Below are 19,682 nucleotides of genomic sequence, written 5' to 3'. Positions count from 1 at the left end.
CCACTTCCGCTCTGCCCCTTTTCCAACCCCAGACCTCCAATCCTTTGTCACTCGGTCTACGAGGCGACATCTGGGATCTTTCCCTTCTTCCTTTGTTCAGCCACCAAGTCCTACAAATCCTCTCTCCTAAGTGTTTTTTTTTAAATATATATTTTATTGATTTTTTACAGAGAGGAAGGGAGAGGGATAGAAAGTTAGAAACATCGATCAGCTGCCTCTTGCACACTCCCCACTGGGGATGTGCCCGCAACCAAGGTACATGCCCTTGACTGGAATCAAACCTGGAACCTTTCAGTCCACAGGCTGACGCTCTATCCACTGTATTTTTACACCTGATGCTCTTCCCTACCCCCTACTGCCATGCCTTGGGTTAGGCTAGGGGTGTCGAACTCAAATCAGAGAAGGGGCCAAAATCTAAAATCCAGCCTAAATCGTGGGCCGAATGGTTTACTGAACAGTCATAAACTGTCATTGTGATGGAAACGCAGCGGAGTGCAGTGATGACAGCGCGGTGCGGGCCACATTGCAAGGCCTGGCGGGACGGATTTGGCCCGCGGGCCTTGTGTTTGACACATGTGAGTTAGGCCCTGAATATTTCTGGAAGGCACACTCAGTGATTTCTGGTCTCCATCCTCACCCCTTTATGTCAGCACCTAGAAGAAAACTAATCTGAGCGTGTCATTCCTGTGCATAAAACTCCTCAATGCTTCCATCACCTTTGGACTAAAACCCAAACCTCGGAGTAGTACATACAAGTAAAATCGAGGGTCCTGATCTGATGCTTTGGATTAAGTGGTTTTAAATCCTATCTCTAGAGATCATCTCTCTCCCACTCTCTACCCCTCAGAGACCTAACTTTCTCCCAATAATCAGCAACCCCCACTGCAGCAGAAGACAGTCCTCTGGACCTGACTAATGGTCACAGGATGGGGACCTCTGGCAGGATAAAGATAACATCTTAACCTAAGTAACGTTTCACTACCTGAGCCCTCAGGTGGAAGGACCCTCAGGCAACTCTTCCATGAAACCAGACCAACGGCCAGAGCTGTCCTCACGACCAGGAGAAATGAATGATCCATTGCCCTTACTTCACCTCCAACCGATCAGCTCCCAGCATGACCCTGAACCCCGAATGCACAGTGTTTTGTGATTTTTGCCCTATATAATCTGCAACCCACATGGCATTGGGGAGTTCGGGCTTTTGAGCATTAGCTGCACGTTCTCTGGGGTGGCACCATTCATAATAAAATAGTCAATATTTCTCCGCCACAATTCTCAGTGTTTAGGGTTTGGCTCTGCTGGCCAGGTGGACAAACTCTTTCTGTTCTTTTTTTTTTTTTTAATATATTTCTTTATTGATTTCTGAGAGGAAGGGAGAGTGAGAGAGAGATAGAAACATCAACGATAAGAAATAACCATCTGTCAGCTCTCTCCTGTACGCTACCCACTAGGGATGGAGCCTGCAACCTGGGCACATGCCTTTGGCTGGAACTGAACCCAGGACCCTGCAGTCCACAGGCCGATGATCTATCCACTGAGCCAAACCAGCTAGGGCACTCTTTCTGTTCTGTAAACAAGGACCTCTGTAATTAGTCCCAGACTCCTTTGCTAGCCCCATCTCCTACCACGGACTCCCACCTCCCCTCACACATACCCCCAATCCAGTCGTGCCAAAATGATTTATTTTTTTAGATGTTATCTCCTCACCCCAACCCTGATCCTGGGTGTATCCTAACAACTCCTCAATCCTACCTACATATGGTGAACTTCAAACCCATCCTTTAAGATTCAGCTCAGGAATCTTCTTCAAAAAGCTTTTTCTGGCCTTCTCCCTAAATTCTTTTCTTTTTTAAATATTTTATCGATTTTTTTTTTTTTTTTTTTTTTTTTTTTTTACAGAAAGGAAGGGAGAGAGTAAGAGAGTTAGAAACATTGATAAGAGAAAAATATTGATCAGTTGCCTCCTGCACACCCCCTACTGGGGATGTACCCACAACCAAGGCACATGCCTTTGACTGGAATTGAACCTGGGACCCTTCAGTCTGCAGGCCGACGCTTTATCCACTGAGCCACACTGGTCAGGGCTCCTTAGATTCTTACATGCCCAGTGATTCCCTCTATCAAGACATTTATCTCAGGGAAACTGTAACTGTATTTAACTCTTTTTATTTGCCTTATCTCTTTAGCTAACCAAGGACTGATGTTTTTTTCTTACGGCCCCCACTTTGGAACAAACTAAGCAGTTACTAAACACAAAGAGAACAAACAGCCACAGGGCAGACGCTCAACGCCATTTCTGGATGCTTTCTTGCTGACCACTTTTCACACCTACAACTGAAACCATTTCCCAGCAAGAGCCAAACTACTAAGTCAACCACAGTAACGATCGCAGCTCGATCGGGATGTATAAAAGTACGGAAATGTTCCATTTTCTTGCAAAGTTGAGCACTGCACGGCACATCTTATAGAAACGCCTCTCACATTCCTCACTAAATAGACAATGACCTTTGGGCCCAAGCAGCTATACAGCATGATTATTATAAATCTCCTTCCCCTTACCCGAAATCCTCGGGGCCAGGAGTATTTTGGACTTCAGAACTGAGGGGATTTCAGAAAGATAACACTTTACCTAAACCATATATTGTGCAACACTCCCGGCAGAGTCTGAGCAGATAACTCCCAGTAATCAACACTTGAATATTTCCATAGTGCGATTTATGAGTAGTAACACTTAGTGAGATAAATAAAGCCTAAAAATAGTCTCATATTAGTCAAGCAAGTCTTCCAGCCAAGTTGAGTTTGGGCCAAGCTTACAAAAAATTTCTTTCATTCTTTAAGAACTGCTGCTGACAAAGGATTGAGGAGAGGATACAAATGAAGAGCATGGCCTGACTTATCTATTATACGTATTAATATATGCACCAGAAATGACTGGAGTGTATGTCTATGCACATATATACCACATTGTTACAGATATATTATATATATTTATATATATATTTATTTTTTCATTAAATTATTACCTGTGCACATGTTTTAACATTGCCTGTTTATATATATTTAGACATGTGCATATGGGGAAACCGGAAAGGATACATCAAATGCCAATAGCAGTCATTTCGCAGCAGCAGCAGGATTTCCTTTTCTTTTGCTTATTGGTACTTTCTAAATTAGCTTTGGAGTGAGACTTAGGTTCCATTTCTGGTCCTGCCACTTATTAGCTGTAAGAGCAGGTTATCTAACTTCTCTGAGCTTCTGCTTCCTCAACTTAAAAAGATAACAGTTATCTGCCTCATATGGTTGCTGTCCTTTCCTATGGTTTCCTCAAGGCTAACCCAAGCTGCAAGGCCGAACCAGACCAGTTAAAAGACCGCATCTACAAAAAAAGCAAGGAGGGAAGGCCTTGCTTTCCATGTCTTATAGCCAGGCCTTCACAGGCCTGGGTTCACTAAAACACAAGAGGCCTGATGGACATTTGTGCAAGGCGCTCAGCCCTCGCAGCCCTGGTTGGCCCTCACAGCCCAGCACAGCCTTGACCAGCCTTCACAGCCCCAGCTTCATCAGGAAGGTCATCCAAAAGGTCACTCAGCTGTCCAGTCTAATTAGCATATTATGCTTTTATTATTATAGATGACATCAGGTAAGGAAAAAGAGCAAATTTAAACCAAAATCCAAATACACCGTTTCTTTTGAGATTTATCCAAGAAACAGCAACATTCTTTCTTTCTTTCTTTCTTTTCTTTTTTTTTTTTTAATATATGCTTATTGATTTCTAGAGAGAGAGGAAGGGAGAGAGAGAGATAGAAACATCGATGAAAGCAAAACACAAACATCATTGACCAGCTGCCTCCTGCATGCCCTGCACTGGGGATCAAGCCTGAAACCCAAGCATGTGACATGATTGGGAATCGAGGGACCGCCTGGTTCATGGGTCAACGATCAACCACTGAGCCACACTATCTACATTATTTCTTAATTCAACTGCGCCTCACTAGACCAGTGCTTCCCACTAGAATTTTCTGTGGTGATAAAAATGTTCTATAATTGCACTTCCCAAAACAGCAGCCACTAAGCCACATTAAAAAATGTGGCAGGAGAGAATGAGAAACTGAATGTATTCGATTTACCTAAGTTAATTTTAAATAGCCACGAGGCTACCACGTTGATCAGTATACATCTGGATCTTGTTCTTTAACTTCTACAACAGTGTTTCCCAAACTTCTCTCATGATGAGAATCACCTGGTGGAGCTGTTAAACTACAGATTCCTGAATCCCAACTAAGAAGTGCTAAACTAGAATTTTTGGGAACATATAGGTAAAATTGTATACTTAACTTAGTGCTCTAAGACAGAGCACTAAGACAGAGCATTAGTGCTCTAAGACAGAGCACTAAGACAGAGCATTAGTGCTCTAAGACAGAGCACTAAGACAGAGCATTAGTGCTCTAAGACAGAGCACTAAGACAGAGCATTAGTGCTCTAAGACAGAGCACTAAGTTAAGTATACAATTTTACATATATGTTCCCAAAAATTCTAGTTTAGCACTTCTTAGTTGGGATTCAGAAATCTGTAGTTTAACAGCTCCACCAGGTGATTCTCATCATGAGAGAAGGTTGGGAAACACTGTTCTACAAGGATCATCAGCCATCACAGTCAATTCCAAACAAAGGTGCCCCGCACCACCCAAGCTCAGTCCCTCCACTGTCAACTGGGCGGGTCTGCAGGATGTTTTGCAAGGGTGTGTCCCAAGTAAAACTGTGCTTTAACTTGTGGGCCTGCTCCCTGAACTCTCCCTTCCATCACCAGCACCGTCATTCTCCACCTGCCATTTGCTCCCCCCTCTCCTCTCCTCGGGCCCCCAGAGCCAGTCAGTCATCAGACTCCTCGCTCTCAGAGCTGTCATTCTCCAGGCCATCCTCTTCTCACCTGTTACCTCAAGAGCTTCCCAATTAAGAGGTCCTCCCACTTCTCCCTATCAATTCAGTCTCTGAACCTGCCAGATATACCTCTCACTTCATCTCCCTGCTCTAAAACTTTCAGCATTACATCACTGCCTGCAGGTTAAGATCCAAACTGGCAGAGCTGGCATAGGGGGCCCAAACTGGCCCTACTCTCTCTCACCCATCCACCTCCCAAAGACAGCCCAATCCAAACAGGCTGGCTCCAATCACTAAACTCGACTCACTTTAGAATTAGTGTTGCCAACCAGATAAAATTCAGCACGCCCAGTAAATCTGAATCTCAGATAAACAATGAATAAATTCTTGTGACATACTTATAACAAAAAAAGCAGTTGTTTTTCTATAATTCAAATTTAACTGAGTATTCTGTAGTTTTTAAGAAATGTGGCAACTCTGTTTGGAATTAAAATTTTCTCCAAAAAATGTAGTCGATATCAACATAGATCAGTTTAAATTTGTCTTCACTTGTTTCCGCTAAATTTCTAAGAACACTTGAATTAAGGACAGGGTGATGAAGTCATGTACTAAGTAGGGAAATAAGTTGGGCATCAGTGTTTTTTCCTCCTTCTTTCCTGGTAGGAATTCAATGGGAAATGAAAAGTTTTCTAGCCTGTTGCATTCTAGTTTTTCTGTTTGAAACAAAGTCATCTCACTCAGAAGCATTTACAAGTATATATAAGACAATGCAGATCAATCTTGGGAATTAATTTCAAATATGGATGAGATTAATTCAATGTGGTAAAAAAAAAACATGGAAGTCATTTTCATCACTCCTCCATAACTTTCTTTTTTTAAAAAATATATATTTTATTGGTTTTTTACAGAGAGGAAGAGAGAAGAGAGTTAAAAACGTCGACAAGAGAGAAAAATCAACCAGCTGCCTCCTGCACACCCCCTATTGGGGATGTGCCCGCAACCAAGGTACATGCCCTTGACAGAAATTGAACCTGAGTCAAACCAGTTAGGGCCATAACTTTATTTTCAAAAAAACTGTTTATTTTTATTTTTATTTTTTAAAATATATTTTATTGATTTTTTACAGAGAGGAGGGGAGAGGGATAGAGAGCTAGAAATATTGATGAGAGAGAAACATCAACCAGCTGCCTCCTGCATACGCCCCATGGCGATGTGCCCTTGACTAGAATCGAACCTGGGACCCTTGAGTCCGCAGGCCAACGCTCTATCCATTGAGCCAAACCGGTTTCAGCAAAACTGGTGTGTTGTTGTTTTTTTTTTTAAAAAAGCAAAAACAGACTGACTCCCCATGTATGCCACCCTTACTCCTGCCTCCCTAGGAGGTCTCTCTTCCATTATGGCCACCTCTCCTTCAAAGTCAGCCTCAACTTCAACATGCTCCTTCACAAAGCACTCTCTACCACTCTAGTCCTGAAGCCCTTTTTATCTTTATAACTTGTTTGAAAAAGTTATAACTTGTTCAAAGAAATTAGAATGTTTTAGAAAAAGGCTTGGGCTTTGATATACAATAGACCTGGCTATCTTACTGGCTCCATCCACTACCTCATATGAAACCTCAAGCAAATTACTGAATTTGTTTCCTCATTTATAAAATGAAGATAACACCACTCAACTTACAGAGACAAAAGGAATAAACAAGTGAAATTTAAAGGGGTCAAGAGCCTGCCTAGCATAATGCCTGGCACATAGTAGGTATTCAGGTACTGTTAGTTCTTTCCCTCTGGAATCCCCGACTGCTTTGATTACAATGACAACCATTTATTGTTTATTGAGTACCTTCTAAAAGCTAGCTGTCGTGTTATTTCGTGTCTTATTTCTGATTGCTGGCCTCATTTCTACAAATGAGGTTACTGAGGCCCAGAGCAGGTAGCAGACATGCCCCAGTACACAGAGCCAAACCAGTAAATGGCACAACTGACACTGAAACCCAGATGTGCTCAACTCCACAGCATCCCCTTTTGCAAACATGAGCACATCTTCAATGAAACTATAATCTCTTGGGGGTAAGTACATAAATAGAAGGGTTGAGTCTGTTTGGATAATGAAGCAGAAGAACCACCTGGTGCCGGAAGCCAGTTCCAGCATGTCATAATTACAAGAGTTTCATCAAAAGGTTGACGAAGCTTGGGGGCTCAACAAGGCCTAAGCCACATATGTGATCATCTGTTGGAGTGACTAAAAAGCATCTCCCCCAAACCTGAATAGGATAATCAGACAGCTCAGGGCATCTTATTCTATTATACAATTTATTGCCTCCTGTAGGCCAAACACCGGAACAGCTGTAGGTATTCCCCAATCTGACAATGCTAAACCCTACCCTTTGAAATCCTACCCTTTGAAGTGTATTATCTCCACCTTGCCTTAGGACAAATTGTGTTAATAAAAAGCATGAGGTCCTGCCAAGACCAGTTTGGCTCAATGGATAGAGCGTCGGCTTGGGGACTGAAGGGTCCCAGGTTCGATTCCGGTCAAGGGCATGTACCTTGTCTGCGGGCATATCCCCAGTAGGGGGTGTGCAATAGGCAGCTGATCGATGACTCTCTCTCATCGATGTTTCTAACTCTCTATCTCTCTCCCTTCCTCTCTGTACAAAATCAATAAAATATATTTAAAAAAATAAAAAAATAAAAAAAAATAAAAAGCATGAGGTCCTGAGACAACAAGAATCTTTTTTTTTTTTTTTTTTTTTTTTTTTTTGTGGGTGCAAGTGGTGGCTGCTGCCCTGATTGCCCATCAGGAGCAGGGGAAGGTGGAGAATCCATGAGGGGCGAATGGGGCCAGCAGCCACCACATGCACCCATCAACAGTGCTGAGTGATTGAGGCCAGCACTGGGCGCCATCAGTGGGTGCAAGCAGTGGCTCTGGTACTGGCAGTGGGTGCAAGTGGGGCCAGCACTGGCAGCAGGTGTGAGCACCAGGTGAAACCACAATACATGACAACAAGAATCTTTAACTTCTTTAGCTGAAGCTCCTCTGACCCTCAATGCTTTCTCCAGATTGCTGAACCCCTTCGTGATGCTGGGACAAGAACCCGGGCAACCCTGGTCTCCACATGTGTAGGTGTGGCTCTCATTGCTGAGTAGAGACCTCCTCCTACCCTTCAGGAGTTTCTACCAGACAGGTCTAGGAGGAGGTGTCCTTCCTACCTTCTCAGCCACTGGCCTTTGCATTCCAATTCCAGCACACTAGAAGAACTTGCAAAATACAATTCACACTGGCAGGAGTTGGTCTGATGCTTATCAGAGGCGATGACATACCACCAGGAGTGGTCCCATGGGCTCACTTAGTTTACGATAGAGCAACACATACCAGCAAGAGACACATGCATTCAATTCACGGGGAGGTAAACAGATCCAGTCCAACTACCCAGAACCCAAGTCAGGCTGAATTCATTTTGACAGTGACAGTAATATTGTCATGGATAATATTAATAGCAAACACTGAGGCTTTCTACATGGCAGGTATGGCTTTAATCACTTTATGTCTATTTAATCTTCACAACCACTATTATCTACACTTTACAGACCAAGAGATAAACACAGAGAGGTTAAGTAACTTGCCAAGAAAACATAATCAACAGATCACATTGCCAGTATTCAACCCCAAAGAATCTGGATCAAGAGTCTGTGCTCTTAACCAATAAACTAAATTAACTATCAGAAAAGCATGAAGTCCAGCCCTGGCCAGTTTTGCTCAGTGGATAGAGCATCGGCCCACAGACTGAATAGTTCCGGGTCGATTCTGGTCAAGGGCTCATACCTTGGTTGCAGGCTCGACCCCATCCTTGGTCAGAAGTAATACAAGTAAGTAGAAAAGTTTTGTTTGAGAAGCATTTGGGGATACAAAAGGAGAATGCAGGCTTAGGGCTCAAGCATTAGATTCAAACAGATGACCTGACTTCCATCTTCAACCCTGTCACTGACCAGTGAGTGCTTTTAGGCATGTTACCTGCCTACCCTCTCTGAGCCTCAATCTCTTCATCTGAAAAATGGATGACATGCTCCTACAGAACTTCTGTGGCACAGTGTAAAGCACACACCCATAGTGAGTGCTTAATAAATGGTAGCCATTTGCCCAGCCAGTGTGGCTCAGTGGTTGAGTGTCATATGAACCAGGTCACAGTTTGATTGCTGGTCAGGACATATGAAAGGTTTGCAGGCTCAGATTGTGCAGGAGGCAGCCACTCAATGATTCTCTTTCATCATTGATGCTTCTATATCTCTCTCCCTCTCCTTTCCTTTCTCTGAACTCAATAAAAAATAAATCATATCTATTTAATAAGTCATAACAGTAATTAATTTTGTAATAAATTTTACTTTTTTATTTATTAGTAATAAACTTTTCTTTATATATATTAGGGCCAATCTGTAGGACTTTGAATACCATGTACAGTTTGGATTTTGTTCTTTTAGCAAAGGGGAGCTTAGTACATAGGCAAGGAATTCATGAGAAAAGCCCATACACAGGCACCCAGAATTAAAAAGAGTGAAAAGAATCAAGTTTTCCAATTCCAGCCTGGGCACCATCCTTAATAGTTATTTTACTTTCTTAAAAGTCAAATAACCATGTTTTTAGGTATTTTTCTTTCTTTTCAGTCTCTTAACATTTCCCATTCTCTTGTTGCTTAAAAAAAGAAGTATCATAGAATTTGGCATTTAAAGTGAGGAGAGACATCTCTAAAAACACATCCTGTGCCCTGCCAACCTGTGAGCTCTGGACTCAAACTCCAGTGTGTAGCCTGTGCAAAACCAACTTAGGTTCCCAAGGACTAAACGTGGCCAGTTTAGCTTTCAAAGGAGGAAGGTGGTGCAATGACTTCACAGCAATGGGCTGTGGTGGTGGTGGGCTATTGGAGAGATGACTTGACTTTTTCCTTCACACTCTCCCTTCAATGGAGCTTTCTGAGAACTGCCTGTGGTCTGGTGATAAAGCTGAAAGAGAAGTGGGCAGGAGCAAACCAGGAAGAGGGGAGAGAAGCACCAAGCATGCTCAAAGAGGAACGGGCAGGAGTCTATGTAGGCGGAAAGCACTTCAAGCCATGAACTGTCTAGGTCTCTAAGGTTTAAACAAAGAAGGCAGACATTTTTGAGCACTTGGGATATACAGGCTGGCGTGTGGGGAGGAGAGGGGGTGGCAGGCCTACTCTTGCAGGAACTTCGTGCATCGGGCCTCTAGTTAGACATAAGGCCTTAGGCTGGCATGTGGGGAGGAGAGGGGGTGCAAAATGCTAAGGGCAACAAGTTCACACTTGTAAAAATGTAAATGAACAAGCAGTCAATAAAGAGGTGAAAAAGCACAGGGTTTGTCTAGAAACAATGAGCAGTCAAGTGTGAAGTCAGGGGAAATGAAGGTGAGAGTTGGGGCAGATAAGACTAGAGAGCCTGCCTCAGCCAGGCTGGGCAGGACCTGAACTCCAGGCTGAAGAATCTGAATTTTACTCTGTGGACAGCAGGAGATGATGCAATGTTCAAGGTCACATACAAAACATGTAAGTAAGGCATGATGGAACTTATGTTCTGAAGGGATCCCTAAGGGAGAAAGAGACTTAAGGTAGGAAGGCTCATCGCTGTACTAGTTCCGGTAAGAGGATGATAACAACATGTATTAATGGGGATTAAATTATTTTTTTAATCTTCAAAAGATTTTAAAATTGTAGAAAAAGGATGAACAGAATTTGGTTATCTATAATAATAAAAGCATAATATGCTAATAGACCAGACGTCCTTCCGGATGAAGCTGGGGCTGTGAGGGAAACCCAGGTCCCAGATGCCAGAGAGAAGCCAGTTCTGGCAGCCGGGAAAGGCAGGCCTACTCTTGCAGGAATTTCGTGCATCAGGCCTCTAGTTAGACCTAGAGGGGAGGGAAGAGTCAAAGATGACCAAAGTCTTTAGCGATGCATTAACAGAAAAGAAACTAGAGGGAAGGAAGGAGTAGAGAAGAAAGTGAGGGTAGTTATTTGGAAGAAAACAGCCTGGGCACCCTCCCTCCAGGGAGCACACACACCCTGAACCTTTCCCTTCCCTCTCCATTTCCCTTCCCTTCCACCTCCTTCTCCCCCAGGAAAAACAACAACAAAACCAGCCCAGGAAAGGCTCCGAAGGGGCAGCCAGTTTCTAAGCTCTTGGTGGTGAGAATCTGAATTCCTAAATGTGTTTCTCAAACAAAGCCCCCCTAAAAAATTTAGCATTCCTTAAGCCATGTGTGGCCTTCTAGGAGACAAAAACATTCACTCCCATTTTACAGATGAAAGAAAGAAAAGTCAAGAAACATGACTTATGTTGTACCAAAGTGCATTAAAGAAAATAAAAATATACAGGCCCCTTAGCCATATACTTTCTTTTCTTTTCTTTCTTTTTTTAAACCAGAAACCTGGCCCAGAGCCTTTTTAAAATATATATTTTTTTATTGATTTTTTTTACAGAGAGGAAAAGAGAGGGAGAGTTAGAAACACTGATGAGAGAGAATCATCGACTAGCTGCCTCTTGCACACCCCCTACTGGGAATGTGCCTGCAACCAAGGTATAATAGATGCCCTTGACCAGAATTGAACCTGGGACCTTTCAGTCCGCAGGCTGGCGCTCTATCCACTGAGCCAAACCCGTCTCTGCTAGCCATATACTTTCAACTTCTCATCATTCATATTATACTTGCTAGCTTCAGTTCACATAGGCATCCCTGGGAAAGCCTATGAATCGGTTACAGTCTATCTCAAGCAGCAAAGAAAGCATGCAAGTCAGCCAGCCTATCTGTTGCACAGTGGCTTCCCTCTAATAAATATTGATGCCTCCCTCTTCCTGAACCTTCGTCCCTGAGGGTTTTTTCTTTGCAAAGCTCCACTTCTAAATAAACATTTGTGGGTCACTTCACTTTGCTCTAGACTTCTACTGTAGAATTCCAAAACAAACTGTTTTCTGAAGGAAGTCTTCAAGGGGTTCTCCAGTTCTAGAAACAAACAAGGTTAAACGGGACAAAGGGGAAAATGGAGAAGGGAACAACAAAAGGACGAAGAAAAGTGAACACCGTTTTATTTGTGTTGTTTAAAGAAACAAAGTGATTCAAATTAATTTGCTTAGCTGCCTGCAGTGCTTGCCCCAAAGGTGGAGAGGACAGGCCGTGTTCCCGCTGTGGGATAAACATCTAGGGAAATTAATTCATTTTCCCCAGGGTAAAAGGACGTTGGTCACACAGACTTTACTTATTGAGAGACAGACAGACACACACACCCAGGACCTATTTTCCAACATTCGCTCTGGCTTCTACCCTGACGATCTGGGTTACCCTTTATGCTACCCTGAGATATAAATAGCATCCATTTCCTTTCTCAGGCCTGGCTGACTGTAAGCTTTGTTTCCTGGGTCCAGGGGAAAAAATACTCATGGCACATCTCACTCTAAATGTGAGAATTAGAATTTACTACAAAGCTGCCTCACTTTGAATCAACCACTGGGGGGGAGGGGGGAGGGGGAGGGAGCCACTTCAAAAGGCTGAAATTTGCTATTACCATTTTGATAAATTGGCCCAGAATTGCCCCAGTGGGACTTCTGAGTAGCTGTTTCCTTTCCGGTGCGTAGCTCAGAATCCTCCAGAACACAGGTCTTCGCTGAGTCCAGGATAAAGTGCAGGTGAATATTTTACAAAATGACGTGGATGTCCTAAGTTATTTCCCCAAGAGGACCTCTGGATGAGAGCACCTTCATTCGCTAGACAGCCATAAGGAGGCATGTCTCCTGAATTTGAAGACATGGACTCCAATCTAAAACTAGCTGCATTTCATTTTCCTACCACAGTCCCTTCCACCTGGATTCAAGCAGAGACCAATCAAAAAAGGAAGAGACATCTGGGAGAGCAGCAGCAGTGAGATCTTTCCTTTCTCTGGCAAGGCAAAGGTGAAGAGTAAAGATCAGATTCACCTCTCAGGTGCTCTCACTCTTGGCTCACCCTAACAGGGGTCTTCAAACTTCTCTCATTATGAGAATCACCTGGTGGAGGTGTTAAAACACAGATTCCTGATAGCACTTCTTATAGTTGGGATCCGGGAATCTGTGTTTTAACAACTCCACCAGGTGATTCTCATAATGAGAGAAGTTTGAAGACCCCTGCAAAGACCACCTCTCTGTCAGACTGTCATCTCCTCAGGAGAGCCCTGTTTCTCCTCATGTGCATGACAAATAGCATTAAAAGATTTTTTTTTAATTTCAGAGAGGAAGAGGGAGAGAGACATAAACATCAATGACGAGAGAGAATCGTTGATCAACTACCTCCTGAATGCCCCCTACTGGGGATTGAGCCCACAACCCAGGCATGTGCCCTAATTGGAATTGAACCATGATCTCCTGGTTCAACCTCTTGAGTCACACCAGCCGGGCCAAAGAGCATTTTAAAAAAATATATATTTTATTGGCCGGGACCGGTTTGGCTCAATGGATAAAGCGTCGGCTTGGGGACTGAAAGGTCCCGGGTTCGATTCCGGTCAAGGGCATGTACCTTGGTTGCGGGCACATCCCCGGTGGGGGGTGTGCAGGAGGCAGCTGGTCGATGTTTCTCTCTAATCGACATTTCTAGCTCTCTATCTCTCTCTCCCTTCCTCTCTGTAAAAAATCAATAATATATATATATTTTTTAAAAATATATTTTTTATTGATTTTATACAGAGAGGAAGGGAGAGAGATAGAGTTAAAAACATCGATGAGAGAGAGTCATCGATCAGCTGCCTCCTGCACACCCCCCACCGGGGATGTGCCCGCAGCCAAGGTACATGCCCTTGACCGGAATCGAACCCGGGACCTTTCAGTCCGCAGACTGACGCTCTACCACTGAGCCAAACTGGTTTCGGCCCAAAGAGCATTTTTAAGCAGCCTTGAGCTGGTTCCCCAGGCTATTGGGAAGTCCATATTTTGAGCAAATGCATATAGGAAGTACCAAATCCTCTGTTTCCCTTGGGGCCATCCAGGCTGGGGTCCAAAGGGTTCCTTCCACCTGTTGTAGGTGTGACTCTCCTCCGAGGTCAGAACAAGTCTGGAAGCACAGTTGACTCAAACAGAGCTGGTGTTTGGTACTATTACTTCCCAATTTTAACATGAGCAACTAGAAATTACTAAAATAAATCCCTTCCCTGTAGGTATTATGATGGGAACTAATAATTTCAAACCAAAAGTAAAACCAAAACCTTGACAAAAATTCCTCCCCGGTGTATGACTAGTTTCTGGGTGTGTTTTTTTTTTTTTGTTTGTTTGTTTGTTTTGTTTTGTTTTAAGGAATGAAAAGATGCTGACATCCCTGCATCCTTTATCACCCAGCACAGATAACTGGCTTCAGAGCTGTGCTGACTTCTCACAGAAGACCTCTCTCTCTCTACTTAGGGAGTGAGACACTCCCACAGCCTGGTTCTGGTGTGCCAAGAAGACAGAACCCACCTCTTCCTGTTGCCATTGGGCCTGTTTTCCACAGGCTGGATTCTGGCAGCCTCTCTCGAGGAGCTACGAATGGGGTATGTTCTTCATCTTAAGGGGTCCCAGAGCCATAGCCCAGAATGTCATGGAAACTGAAGCAATAGCCTGTCTCAAGATCAGCACACGTTATCAGGGCTCACCCCATGAACGATGCCAGCTATCAGCACCATCAGATGCTTTGACCACGTCTTGTGGTGGCTGCAATGAAGGAAAAGCATAAGCACTGCGGAAGTCCTCTGCCTGCCTCGTTTCCTCTCATTTTCTAAATTATGCAACATGCTAGCCCCCTCCCCCCTGCCGGTCACAGTTTCCAGCCTTGTGAGAGTCACAGTGAAGTGCTGGCCCACACTTGACACAGCTACTTGAGACTCTTTATCTCCAGCAAATGGCTGAGAAAAGTGGTCATGCCAAAGCTGGAACGTAACAGGAGCCACATGGGCATGCCCAGGACAAAGAAGAAAAAAAAAACAAACCACCAGGCGCCCTTGCAGAAACACGTAGGAGCTGGACAGAAAATACAGGTGCGCAGGTCCTCCCTAAGCACAGACTGACCCACATTGCAGCCGCGGGCTGCGTGCTCTCCAAAAGGCAACCAACCTTCAGCTCAACAATTGGCCTTTTGTGCTGCACAAGGGTTGGGTGGGGAAAAAAATCTAGTCCCTTTCCCCTGGAACCTCATCCGGGTCTCCTTTCCCAGGGTGGACTGGGCTCTCTTGGACTCTGGCTCTGCGCACAGCCCAAACCATAACGGGGCTGGGGACCGACCAGGGAGCCAGAGGGCCCCAGTATGCACACCATCCCTCACCCAAAGGGAGGTTCCGTCGGGTCGTCTGCTCCCCGGCACAAGCCAATCTCGGAAAGTCAGAACGGAACTGGCTGAAGGGGAGGATGTCCTCAAGCACAGAGAGGGGCAGCGACTGGCCCCAGATCACACAGCGAGTCAGAAACAGAGTTTTACTACACAACCCCAGCCTCGGGGTTCCAGAATATATCCCACAGCCATCCGCCTGCCCACGCCACGCCCGAATAAAAATAATTAACATCCGCCGAACCGGTTTGGCTCAGTGCATAGAGAGTCTGCCTGCGGACTGGAAGGTCCCGGGTTCGATTCCGGTCAAGGGCATGTGCCTTGGTTGCGGGCACATTCCCGGTGGGGGGTGTGCAGGAGGCAGCTGGTCGATGTGTCTCTCTCATCGATGTTTCTAACTCTCTATCCCTTCCCCCCTCCTCTCTGTAAAAATCAATAAAATATTTTAAAAAATAATAATCATTAACATCCCCTCTCAGAACTTCAGCCCCAGCGTCCCCACCTCCGCGGGGCTTAGAACCTCGGTCTTGACGGCGGCGTGTGCCTCCACCCGCCAAGCCGCAGGTCCTGCCCACCTGCGGGCCGGCCCCGCCGCCGCTCCCGGCCCAGAGCCCCGCCGGCTGCCCGCCGCCCGCCTGCCCGCCGAACCTGAAGAGTCGCGGTCCCGAGCACCCGCGGCGGCGGACATCTCCCTGCAGCTTCCTCAAGCTCTTCATCTCGCCGCCCGCCCGCCCCGCCCCGCCTGGGCTGCCCCGGGGGGTCCGCCCCTGCATGCCGCCTCCGCCAATAGGAAGCCGGTCATCTCCATAACCACGCCCCCTACCGAAAATAGAGCCCGCCCTTGCAGCCAGGCCTCCTCCAATCGCCACCGCCCCTTCCCGGATGGATACCTGCCTCCGCCAATTCTGGCGCACCCGGGCCAGGTGCCTGGGGCCGAGTTCCAGCCGAGCGGCGAGGGTTCCGTCTCCGTGCACCTGTGTCGAGACAGCCACTGGAACTCAGGATCCCGGGTCGCAGGGTCCAAGCCTGAGGCAGGAAGAAGGAGGAAATACTGAGCCACGGGCTTGATAGGGCAGGCTTCCCCTCTGCATGACCCTGAGCCAATCGCTCAAGCTCTTCGAAGAGTCTCCAAGCCTGCGTTTCCCTGTTTTCCTTCACGCACAAAGTGGGTCCTAAATTCAAATGCAGTAATAACTGTGCAACCACTGCTGGTGAGACCGGTGCAGTCACTGTGGAGAACAGTATGGAGTTTCCTCAAAAAACTGAAAATGGAACTCCCATTTGACCCAGTAATTCCATTCCTAGGGATATATCCTAAGAAACTGGAAACACTAATCAGAAAGGATATATGCCCCCCTATGTTCATAGCAGCACAATTTACAATAGCTAAGATTTGGAAACAGCCTAGGTGCCCGTCAGCAGGTGACTGGATCAGAAAACTATAGTACATCTACCCAATTGAATACTATGCTGCCATAATAAAGAAGGAATTCTTACCATTTGCAGCAACATGAATGGAACTGGAGAACATTATACAAAGTGACATAAGCCAGTCAATGAAAGAAAAACACCACATGATCTCACTCATTTGTGGATAATAAAGAACATTATAAACTGATGAACAAAAAGATAGATACAGAGGCAGTAAAGCATCAAACAGACTGTCAAATCACAGCGGGAAGGTTAGGGAGAGGTGGGGAAGATAAGAGATCAACCGAAGAACTGATGATATGCATGCATATAAGAATAACCAACATACACAAAACATTGGTGGGTGAGGGCATGTATAGGAATGGGGGGGGGGGGCCAATGGTAAGATATATACACATATAACACCTTAATTTTAAAAAATGGGGAAAAAAATGTGCAATCAAAAGGCAGACCCTTGCCATTCCCCCAATCTTGTGGTAATTTGTGTGCCAAGGCCTATGCTTCACAGGTATCCTCAATCCTCACAACAAGCTTTAGCAGGTAGGGAACCATTAACCAATAGCAACTGAGCTCAGAGGGGTGAAGTCTGAGGTCACAGAGTGAGAGGCAGAGTTGGGAACTCAAATAGATGTCAGTACTAGGGAGTGAGTAGAATGTTTTAACTACCCATAATCTCCATCAGCAACTCGCAAACCACTCCAAATAAACACACTCTAAAAGCAGTGTGCTTGCTATGAAATACTCCTTCCAGACAAGTCCTCTGGTTCCCCCTTAACCAGATTGCCATCCGACCTTCTTAGAAATTCTTGAGTCTCCTCCGCCTGTCACTCAAACTCAGATCGGTCTGGCTTCCAAACACTTGCTGTTACTTTCTATGCTACCCTGTTTGCTTCCCTTGTAGAAATTCATGAACCTGACCAACCTGAAACGAATTTCCAATGGCAACAGAAATGAGGAGATTTTGGTCCCGATCCTGATGACGACAGCACTGCCAGGCACAGCTTTTAAGTTATTTTCAGGATTTGCATGCTATTAACCTATTCCGGGCCTCATCTGCTCCTCATAAAACTCTTTTTTTTCTTCTTCTCATAAAACTCTTAGTTAGGCAAGTTCATGTCTCAATTGTAGAAATTATAAAGCCAAGGCCACATAATCAAATATATTATTCACATTTACAACTAGGAAGTGGCAGAGCTGGGATATGAACTGAAATCTCTGGTCTCTGTGGGCTTTGATATGAGAACCTGGGGTTCCGAGTCCTATGACTTTGGGTAAGTTACTTACCTTCTCCATGTCAGTCAACTCATCTATATAACAGAGTATCTGCTCTTTGGGTCTGCTCAAAGACTGAACAGGAGGAAGTGTTGTAGTCTAGATGTCTAGAAGAATGTCTGGCACGTAGGTGCTCGATTAATGGCAGCTAATTCTTTTCTCTGTCATCTAGTGACCAAGGCACTTGCACTCCCTGGCTTTTCGTGCTGCAAAAAGGACTTTTATCTGTAACCTTATTCTGGACTTCAGCCTCTTTATCCGTAAAATGCCAAGAATTATGCTGATGGATATCCAAGAGCCTGTCAGCTCTGAGAGTCCCATCTCACGCAGGCCCCCCTCTGACAGCTGCTCAATGAAACCGAGTCGGTATAGTTTCCCTGTTGATGACCCCAGATGTGGAACCCAGAAGGGAAAGCAGATAAAGGGATTGACAGACAGACACTTAAGCTTAAAAGAGGAAGTCATCCCCAACTTCTCTCCTTCATTCTCACAGCCGGGTACCAAGCTCTGTTCGTCCACTTAACACGTTTATTAAGTGCCAGCCACTGTTCTAAGCACTGGGGCTAAAGTTATGAACATTTGTGAACACCCAAACTCAGTGCCTCTATGGTGCCTTCATTCTCATCTGTATGATCTCTCCAGTCTACGCTCTCTTCCCCATAGTCATTACCAGAACCTTATCCAAGCCTCATATTTATTTTTTTAAAATATATTTTAATTGATTTTTCACAGAGAGGAAGGGAGAAGGATAGAGAGCTAGAAACATCGATGAGAGAGAAACATCGACCAGCTGCCTCCTGCACACCCCCCACCGGGGATGTGCCTGCAACCAATGTACATGCCTTTGACCAGAATCGAACCTGGGACCTTTTAGTCTGCAGGCCAACGCTCTACCACTGAGCCAAACCGGTCTAGGCAATATTTTTTTTTTAAATATATTATATTGATTTTTTTTTTTTTTTTTTCAGAGAGGAAGAGAGAGGGATAGATAGTTAGAAACATTGATCAGCTGCCTCCTGCACACCCCCTACTGGGGATGTGCCCACAACCAAGGTACATGCCCTTCACCGGAATCAAACCTGGGACCCCTCAGTCCGAGGGCCAATGCTCTATCCACTGAGCCATACCGGTTTCAGCAAGCCTCATATTTCTCATGCCTGAGAACTGCAACACATTCTCATTGCTCTCCCTGCTTTAGGCTCTCCCCTTCCACACCAGCTGCCAGAGGAACTTGTCTAACATGCAAATTCTGCCTTGTCATTCCAAGGGTTAAAACTCCTGTAGCTCCCAGCAAGCTATCGGGCTGATTATTTATGACCCTTCATGAGCTGCCTCTCCTGGCTTCTCTTGATCTATCTCTTTCCACACCCTCCTTCCACCAAATGACCTGCTCTTCCCTCCAACTGCCTCTCCTTGTTGCCTTCCTGGGAAAAACTCATTCAAGCTTGAAGTTTCAGCTTAAACATCACCTCCTACACAAAGCCTTCTCTGGGTTGTGTATATGGTACAGGGTGGCATGAGCTTAGGAAGCATGAGAGCAAAACTCAGGAGCTCAGATTTTGGAAGAGACTATCTAACCCTGGCTCTGTAGTTTACCAGCAAGGCACTGACCCTCTCTGAACCTCAGTTTCTTCATTCGTAAAACAGAGACACTGATAATAACCTTGTAAGGTGGTACTAAAGAAAATGAGATAATGTACGAAAAGTTCTTAGAGCAGTGTCTAACACACAAGTCAACAATGAAAATATTCTTTATATATGGAAGTCGACAAAACCAAGGTTCA

General features: G+C 45.0%; 1 protein-coding gene across 5 annotated transcripts in view; it reads right to left on the bottom strand.

Annotated features, from left to right (window-relative positions):
• INPP5B (inositol polyphosphate-5-phosphatase B) overlaps nucleotides 1-19,682 on the bottom strand; it is a 54,293-nt gene that overhangs the window by 29,127 nt on the left and 5,484 nt on the right. For 3 of the 5 annotated variants that reach the window (XM_045584833.1, XM_045584834.1, XM_045584832.1), the window contains exon 7: nucleotides 16,090-16,221. In XM_045584833.1, the coding sequence (XP_045440789.1) occupies nucleotides 16,090-16,221 (132 nt within the window). Of the gene's footprint in view, nucleotides 1-15,843; nucleotides 15,965-16,085; nucleotides 16,323-19,682 lie in introns of those variants that run through there. The other 2 variants (XM_045584836.1, XM_036445500.2) reach the window with 2 other exon arrangements.

Source organism: Pipistrellus kuhlii, unplaced genomic scaffold (genome assembly GCF_014108245.1).
Source record: "Pipistrellus kuhlii isolate mPipKuh1 unplaced genomic scaffold, mPipKuh1.p scaffold_m20_p_2, whole genome shotgun sequence".
In the NCBI taxonomy this organism is placed as follows: Eukaryota; Metazoa; Chordata; class Mammalia; order Chiroptera; family Vespertilionidae; genus Pipistrellus; species Pipistrellus kuhlii.
The sequence above is the reverse complement of the archived record's forward strand: the minus strand, read 5'-3'. Positions and strand labels throughout refer to the sequence as shown.